Genomic DNA, 9,255 nt, shown 5'->3' on the forward strand with positions numbered 1-9,255 from the left:
TGACAAGCGAAACAGAGTGACATGCACTGTGACCAAACTCTTGCTCTCACAATTAGAAGTCTTCAGTCTTAATGAGTTTAGCTCCATAACTGTACAGTTAAAGATCAACATGTAACTCATTTAATGTGGTTATGTCATGACTTCGTTTCCCTTTAAACCAAAAAATCAAATAAATGTGAAACTCCATTCCTCTTCTGCCTCACAGAAACCCAGTCAGAGCTGCTTCATACGTGTTAGGAGGGCAGCTGGGAAATAAAAAAGGTGCAGAGGTGCTGAAACTATAAGAGCATAGAAGTTCTGGCTGGAAATTACAAATGTGACTCATTCAACTTCATCTTGGATCCAAAAAATGTTCACGAAAATAAAAATATGTTGCTATCCAACATCCAAACATGGATTCCTATCTATTATCATTTTCTCAATTCTTAGCTAAAACAAATCTATATATTCTTTTTCACATATTGATAAAGAAGATTAGTTAAGATTTGGAATGTGCTTTCTGGTAGCTCAATGTTATTTATAGACTGTTTGTGGACCTTTTAAAAGTTTGTCAAAGATATTCAAAACACTCATAAGAACAAAATTGCTTGGTCTAAATTGCTCGGTTTAGATGTGATAGACATTTGTTATAATCTGACAATATTGTGAAAATGTGAGTCTTTAATAAAGGTTATTTAAGGAGGCCGTGATGGTTTTGAAAATTGAAAATATGATCCTTCACCCAGGGCATCCATACCTTCAGAGAGCTGTAATGTTTAGAAGAAACAATTGTATTGCAGTTGTTTAATGCCAGTGGAACTGAAATCTGAATATTTCCACTGGCATTAAACACTGGCATCTCCCTCTAATGTCTTCACTGTCTGTCCTCGTCACATCCGAGCTAAATGGCTATTTCACTGTTTTTAAAGACACTGGATTGCTTTTGAGTCGTCTGTAGTTGAAATTTTTATTTACTTGAAGTAGGCCTAAAGTGATGATACAAAGAACCAACCATTAAACCATTACCATTAAAAGGTAAAATTAAGATTAATGAACACTTGAGTTTTAAAAGCACTGAAACATATGTACCATAGATGTTAGACATTTTACACTAATGTTTTCCAACTCAATTTTGTTTTTTGTGAAATGCATTTTTTAATATATTTTTCTAATATTCTTAAAGTCTTTTATTTATTGAGAGTCTTATACTGGCTCTTTCATATTGGCTTAGTTGGAAGTGGGCACTTATGTGAAATTTCTCATCGCTAATTGATGCCCCTTGCATGTTGTGTGGGTGCAGCCTTGCTTGAAATAGTATGTTGTTGGGTCAGCACAGCCAAGTTCATCCCACATGGCTGTGGAAGATCCTGTGCTACTTTTTCTTTTTTTAAGAAAAGGAACACAAGACATTGCATCAAAATTGGTAGAGTATAAAGAAAATAAAGCATCTTAAATGCTTTTATAAATACACCACAAACATCAACGCCAGGAATTTTATATTAAAGTTTAAACATACATAGAGGATAGTATAAGGATAGTAAAATGATTTGAGAGATTATATGATCTTTTATTAGCACTTATATATAGAAAATCAGTCGATATTTGTTTTTGGATTGGAGAGTTTAGGTCAACTGATGAAGATTTTTGACAACCAGCAAGTTAACCACATAAAACTAAAAAGTTTCCTTGTAGATCCTACAGTGGTTTGGTAACAGATAACTGATACACGACAGGTCGCTTCGTGACACATTTACGCACGGACACGCACTTCGTCACACATATGCCGAGTTCACGCAAACCTGTGACAGCGAGTGAAGGGCTTTATTCAGTTCGCTCCGCTGCTCAATTACAAACGGAAAAGCAATAGTGAAATGACAGGATGCTCGGAGATGACATTAGTTTTATTGTGAAAGAGTCTGAGAATATGAGGTAAGTTTAGCTGACTGTAAAGTTGTTTTTAAACACGCTACAGTAGGAGGGGGATAAAAAAAACATGTTTGTTCAGAATATTTAGGAAGTTATAACGGATTTAACTTCGGTAGCTAATTTTACCGTACATCTTCAGCAGAAACCGCTCTAAAAAAAAAAAAAAAAAAAAGAAAAAAAGCAGTAAATAAAGAGATACTTACCCGTTAAGAGGTGGTCTCGGTCTGTTTAGGAAGTGGACTGAAACCCTCCTCGCGCCCTCTAACGTCTTCACTGTCTTCACTCCCCGTCACGGCACGTGCGGCTCCCGCAGCCACTGCGATCCAATGGGAGGAAAACATGAATCCCTCATCTAGGAACTACAGCTGAGTGGAAGCTCGGCTCATGGTAAACACTCCGTCTGGCTCCGACTGCTTGAGGAGTAGGTGGGGGGCGGATTATCATCTCTCCTCGCCTTCCTGTTGTTCCCTTCTTGCTGCACCAAACGCTGCAAGGACTATGAAATGACTGAACATGCAGGTGATTTACGTGGTTGCATACAAAGAGCAGGCAGATTAAACTACGATATTATAAATGAGCGGAAGTATGCAACCGAATAGCTTTCTTTTGGATTAGTTTGATTTAAAAAAAAAAATTCTCCCCATGTCGAAATTCAAGACTTTATCCAAAGTTCTCCAGTCCATTTTTTGTCAAATCTAAAAAAATATATATATACAAAATGTAAGACATTAAACTTGAAAAAAATTGAAGGTAAAATGGACGAACAAACAGGTAAGGCTTAAAAAGTATAACTAAAGAATGTTGAACCGAAACTGAAACAGTGGACCAGTGCATGAAGGAAAGATGGAGAGAATAATAGATGAATAGATGGTTGATAAATGGAAAAAGAGATGGATCAGTGAATAAAAAAAAACTAATGGCTGCTGGATGGATGGACGATAACTTGGAGGATTAGATGGACAAATAGATTGGTTGGTGGATGAAAGATGCAGAAAACATGGAAAGATGCATCATTAAAATAATGGATGATGAATGGAGTAGATGGATGGCGAAATGAATGAGTGGTGGCACAAATGAATGGGCTTAAACAGACAAATGGAAGAATAGATGAAGGGATAGATGGTGGAATAAATGGAAGTACAGATGAGCGGGTGGACCAATATGAACTTATATAAGTAGTTTTTCCGCACTATTTAAAGCAATGCCAAGTTGTTCAGCCTACGCGTGAATCCCATAAAGCTACAATTAAGGTTAAATGCATGTTTTTCAGGGGTCTTCTTAGGAAAATTTATATTTCATAAGGAGCTATCCAGACTAATCCATAATTCAGAAACGTCTGACAGGGGGCTCAGGGGAGGGTGGGCCAAAGGCTGGAAGGGGCACTCTGGGGACCCACGGTCACACCATCAGACTGTGACGAAAACAAAACGTCCTCTGACCAAAAGACGAGGAGCTTGTTGCCAGGCAAGCCTGACTGAGGAGCGGCAACCACCAACGGGGAGGCGGATCGGAGCTACGCTGCTCTCGACAGCTCCGAAGACACATCCCGCAAGTTTCGACACAAAGTTGTGGTAAAAATCAGACAGAATTATGACAAACTGAACTTATTTATTGAACAAAATAATTCAAACCCAACAAAAAAACAAAAACAAAACTTCAAACAGTGACTTTCTCAGGCTCTCTGAACAAAAACGTCTCAACACAATGGTGCCTCCGCAACTCGAGGTCAACGTCCAGAAACTATTAGATAAGAAAGAAAAACTGATGTACACCACATGCTAATGTGCATCTATATTAAGCTCTGTTTAAAATGAAACTTAAAACCACATCCAGTGTATTCACTTATTAAATGTCTAAAATCCTTTACACAAGACATGCAATCAAACCCCCCTCAAAAAAAAACAAAAAAACATATCTGAACTGTGAGTAACCCAACTAGTGGAAAACAGGCTGTAACAAGTTTTGAAAAACTGTCCTTTTCTCCTTTTTATCCTAACATTAGTTGATTAATGAGTCAAAGCAAAGTGAATTGATGCTGTGACTGTCTTTGACTGCGAACTTCTGGAGGCACATGACGAACATTTACAACTAATGACCAAAACAACAATTCTTAATGGTGATGAGGTGCGAGGCCAAGGCTGCCTTTCATTTACCACAGTGACACCCAGTGAAATAAAAAGGGAGCGCAAAATGCCAGAGTGCTTAAAATTTATGATCGTGCCCTTATGCTGTAGGAAAGTTAATAAAGATCTTAATCAGAGCAGCATTAGACCTGACAAAAAAAAAAAAATCCACTGTAGAGAACAGATTGTAACAATGTACAAATATACAAATGCTTTCCTTCCTATGTACAGAGAGCCCTTAAAACAGACTGGACAAAACCAATGAAATAGAAAAAAATTAATTAAACTTAATATATAAATAAACAGAAAAAGTGAGATTAAAAGCCTTTCCATTTGTTTTGTTTTGCTTGGGACTGTAAAAAAGAAAAAAAAAAAGTGATCCCATGTTTTGGCTGGTATACCAAAACGTGCTCTTCTCATCGTTTATAAAAGTCTCTGTGATCTGTGTGATTTAAAAGCAGCCGACCACAGGTCAACCTCACCGATTTTGGTTCAAGTGACTTGGAGCGGAGTGGTTCGGTTTACGTTGAAAGCTCAAGAAGTCTGGTGTTAAAACGGCTCTGAAAAAACATTGACGGGAGAGACGAGGGCGTTCTGAAAACAATCTGGGGAGTCTGGATGCTTTCAGACGTCCAGAATGCCAAGATGTCCACATCTTGACTTGTTGAAGCTACTGCAGTTTGCGTCTGGAAAAGATGAAAGAGCACAAGGAAATGAGCCATTTCTTAAAACTAGTAACACTTTAAGCCTTTATTTCTGTTAATTATTATGACTATAATTACAGGATAATGAAAACTCAAGTCATTTTTTCTGGTAATTTATTGTATTAGTAAAAAAAAAACAAAATAACTGATGACCTGCTACATAAATGCAGTGTGAAATTCAGAGAATAATTTTTATTCAATTCCATCCAAGGATAAAGTCTTTGGTTAGTTGTGGAAAAAAGGAGTTTTTGTCAAAGATGTAAGAACCCCGAAAAAAATACATTCCTCAATTCCTCCATATTGTACTGAAATACATAAATTTATGTCAAATGTTGAGGTTCAATAATCCTTTTCGTAGACGCATTGCTTACAAAAACATGCAGATGTAGCTTTACCTTGCAGAAAGCTCAGTAGCTTTCAACTACAGCACAGTCAACATAGTCTGGACTCCACAATCCACAAAGCTCTAAAAACAAGGCTTAGGATCAGAAAACAGCCAGGACAAGTACTTGCTTAAAAATTCCTATGCACAACAGCAATCTCTAGTGGTGGGATTGAATATTACAATCAAAACAAAAGAAGTGGCGACTTGGGCAGAAAAAAAATATGACAAATACAGAAGACTATTTTGAAAATTTGTTTTGAGCAAAAAAGAAAGAAAACAAGTGTTTCCAATAAATTGGAGTAAGATAAATAATCACCTGATTGACAGGCCGAGTCCTTTGGTCTGGGGTCCAGGGAGCTGGAGTGTACTACGTGTTGGAGGTGAGAGAGGTCAGATGTCAAGCAAACAGCAACAACACAACAAGCTCGCCTCTTAAGGAAAACTGAAGCCAGAGAAACTAAAGTCTATTTCACAAACAGAAACTACAGTGGAGGAAGCAATACAGGCTACATCCTACTATCTGCTGTGTTTATGCATTTACCTGGTAGGGGTAGGGATTCTGTGCGTAGCTCATCGGCATCTGTGGAACCATCACCCCGCTGAAGCTGCTGTAGGAGTACGGCTGTTCCAAGAACCAGTAAGAACAGCCTTATCAACAGTTAATGTGGAGAGGAAAGACAGCGGAAAGAGGAAAACAGTTACCTGATTGTACGGGTTGCCTCCGCTGTAGACAGGTGAGGGCTGTGTAACCCCTCCTCCCATTGGTGAGCAACACGCACAGTAGATATATTGGCTAGGACTCATCCAAGGAGTGGAACCAACCAGACGGGATGGTATGGATCCTGAAAAAAAATAAATAAAAAAATAAAGTAAGAAATCAGTTTCTTGTTGGCAATGATGAACCACACTGAACTTTCCCGAAAGGCCTTTTTTTTTTTTCTCCTTTTCTAAGTTGTGGGCATTTCCATTACTTCCAGAGGTACCACTGTCAAGCTTACACACACTGATGATCATTGATGCAAAGCGTGAACAAGATTATTCATTTTTGCCTCCGCTAGAGTTTAAAGGCAAAGACTTAGTCCCAGAAAGTTAATGTGAAGAGAAATGAACATACGTGGACTCCGTTGCTTCATGATTGCAGGGCCTAGCTTGAGTTTCCGCCCTTTAAAACTGATCTGTTGCTGTAAAGGATAACGGATATATATGCGCATTATGCAGAAAATATGAATCCTGGTAGTTACATAAAAGGTTAATGCATAAGACATTCACTGACCTCAATGATTGACTGAATGTTGACATCTTCATTGAAATACACAAACCCGTACCTAGGAACACACAAAGCAGTCCACAGACTTAATGATGGAAAATATGAAGCGGAAAATAGCCATAAAAATCCATTCACTCATTTCAACTAATAATATACAGTAGAACATTGTGCAAATCCATTAAAGAATGGACCCAACTGAAGGTCTGCTGTTGCGTCATTCACCAATATGTTAGCAGGGATGTCTTAGTGCCAAATGATGTGACTGTGTGGTGTTGTGTTGCCACAGGGTGGCAGTATTGGCTACTGTCCTTGTAACGTCTATTTAGTGAAAGTAGAATTTGTGCTAAATGGACACAAACCTCTCTACAGAGTGGTAAATCAAGTAAAAGTGTAACATTAACACAAAAGGAAAGTTCAGGCTGTGTGTTTGTTTTGGGAGCAGGGCTTACTTCAGGTATGCTTAAGAATAAAACTTTAAACCAGTGAACACAGTAAAAGTTACTTTGTTCATGTTTTTCATATCTTTTTAAAAAAAGCAAATTCTTAGTCTTAGTGTCTCAACTTGACACAAATTTGCATCAACTCTTCTTCAAGAACAAACTTGTGTGAACTTTAAACTGCGACTATGACAACACACCTCTAAATATACTCACCCTTTGCAAACCCCTCCACGGTACGTGATTATTTTTACTTCCTTGACATTGCCATATCTTGTAAAGAAGTCACGCATTTCATTTTCATCCACCTAATGGTTTAAACAACAAAAAGTAAAACATAAAAAAAAAAAAATCAATTGCTATCAACATAATCTTTTGTTAATTAGCCTATGATCAACTGAGATTGACTGTAGAAAATTAAGACTGGATTGCAATTTCAATAGAACGAGGCTGTATGCAACAGAAACTGATGCTGCTTATGTATTAAGGCTGTAGTAGAATTAAAACGGTTTACTCTAATTTAAGTGCATGTATTTGGATAAGTAAAAGAGCTGTTTTGCTTTTCAGCTTTTAATTAATCCCATTGTCGCATTTTTGTTATTATTTCCAAGAATTATAATACATAAGATGATGGGTTTTTTTAATGATGGAATAAAAATATTAGCCCCAGTTCAACATCAGTCCACACAGAACCATTAATAACCTATATATGATTTCAATGAAATTGAAATGAAGTATAAGCTCACCTTCATGTCGATCCCACCCACAAAAAGGGCGTTGGGGGTCAGTCTGCCCTCTGGCAGAATGTATCCATTAGATAACTTCAAAGAAGGTACAGTCTGGGTAATGGTTCTTGGCTTGTTGAAATCCTTGCAGGAAAAAAAAAGAGTAACATTTGAGATATACGAATGTCGTGTGAATATCACAAGTGACGGGTCCTAGTAAAATCTACATCATGGAAGGTTTGGAGCAGAGGCTTGTTGACATTTTGACCTTGAGCAGCAGGCTACACTGTCTAACATGGCGGCCATGTTCTCGCCAGAAAAAAAAAAAAAAAAAACTTTACAAGAAAAAAATGGATAAATGCAAATTAAACTATTTCTCTATTCAATTTTCAAACAAACCACTAATATTGTAACTAACATGGAGTTTTGTTCTGGAACTTAACGCTCTAGTTTTCAGGCGAACATTGCTGCTTCCACAATTCAACACTCCCGCTTCAGCTCACAAGTACCGACTTTTATCACTGGGCACAAAGGAAGCAAAGACACGTCGACCAAAACGCCTACGCTGTTAACCTGACTCACTTTTTTTTTTGGGCGAATCTAATCTTGAGTATAGGTTAAATTCGTTTTTAGTCAAGCTAACATTTGCTAGGGGAAATATTCCGCCGTTTTTAGCTAGCATCGGTTAGCTAGCATATCATCGTTATTACCAATAATCTCCAGTTAGCACGCTCTTTTAAATAATTTGTACCTCTAGGATGCATACTATGTTGTACACAGAGACTTACCATGGCTAAAACAATAAAAACCAATAACTTAGATGGACTTTGAAGCCGACGACCTGCCGAGACAACCACTGCACTAAGACTAAACCACGCCCAAAGGCTCACCACGTGACTCAAGATGCTGAGAGCCACTAACAGTTTTTCTTGTTTTTCTTTCTTCTTTTTTTCCTGAGGAAGCAAAATTGTAAAATCCAGATTACAGCTACTGAAAAAAAAAAAAAGATTACAGCTACTGAAAATGTGCATAGAGTTTGCCTGCGAAATGTTATATTTGTCGGAATGAACGATCTAGCAAATAAAAACGTTTTTTTTTTTTATTGTTTCTCATAATGACATAAATCATATAACTTTTAAGTTGCACATTTGTAATTAATTTTTATTTAATATTCTTCTTTAATTATTTAGTAAAAGCCTTTTTTGTTTTTAAATAGCAGTTTTTACGTTTTACCTGCTTTTTTTTAGCGGGAAAAACATTAAAACACTTTTTTTTAATTCAAAAATGGTTTGGAATATGCATGAGCTAATTTATCAATCCGTAATCACTGCTTCAGACTAATTAGAAATTTCAAAAAATAATAGTCATAAATAAATGAAATATAAATAAAATGATTTATGAAATAGGCTACTATCATTTTCGCTTCAAGTTTCTAATGTACACCTATTTTGCTTAATCTCAACATCTCGGTTGTAAACAACATTATTCTTGAAACCGGAAACATTGACATTGCTTAGGTTTTTATTTTTACAGCCATTTATAAAGTAACCCCAAATAGCAAATATTTGAAATTATTCCTTTTTTTTAAATTTAGAACGTATAATTTGATAAACAAGCCATACTAATCTTCAGCAAGCGCTTGCACTGTTTTTAGCCTATCGTCCTTTTATGGAAGAAGAAAAAAACGGTAATTGACGTTGCCACGGAGA

General features: G+C 36.9%; 2 protein-coding genes across 3 annotated transcripts in view; both read right to left on the reverse strand.

Moving 5' to 3' along the window:
- rftn1a (raftlin, lipid raft linker 1a) overlaps positions 1-2,507 on the reverse strand; it is a 49,080-nt gene extending 46,573 nt beyond the window's left edge. Inside the window, exon 1 of one of the 2 annotated variants that reach the window (XM_028036668.1) lies at positions 2,109-2,507. The gene's annotated coding sequence lies outside the window, so the exon portion shown is untranslated. The remainder of the gene's footprint in view (positions 1-2,108) is intronic. The other variant, XM_028036669.1, reaches the window with a different exon arrangement.
- Positions 2,508-3,493: 986 nt separating this feature from the next.
- dazl (deleted in azoospermia-like) lies at positions 3,494-8,448 on the reverse strand. Its single transcript, XM_028035392.1, has 10 exons — positions 8,335-8,448; positions 7,568-7,690; positions 7,038-7,129; positions 6,391-6,442; positions 6,232-6,298; positions 5,820-5,959; positions 5,659-5,739; positions 5,434-5,484; positions 5,128-5,198; positions 3,494-4,714 (listed from the first exon to the last, which is right to left on the reverse strand). The coding sequence occupies exons 1-9, from the start codon at positions 8,335-8,337 to the stop codon at positions 5,154-5,156; spliced, it is 654 nt and encodes a 217-aa protein (XP_027891193.1). The 5' UTR covers positions 8,338-8,448; the 3' UTR covers positions 3,494-4,714; positions 5,128-5,153.
- Positions 8,449-9,255: the final 807 nt, after the last annotated feature.

The sequence above is a fragment of the Xiphophorus couchianus genome, chromosome 13, assembly GCF_001444195.1.
Source record: "Xiphophorus couchianus chromosome 13, X_couchianus-1.0, whole genome shotgun sequence".
Taxonomy (NCBI): Eukaryota; Metazoa; Chordata; class Actinopteri; order Cyprinodontiformes; family Poeciliidae; genus Xiphophorus; species Xiphophorus couchianus.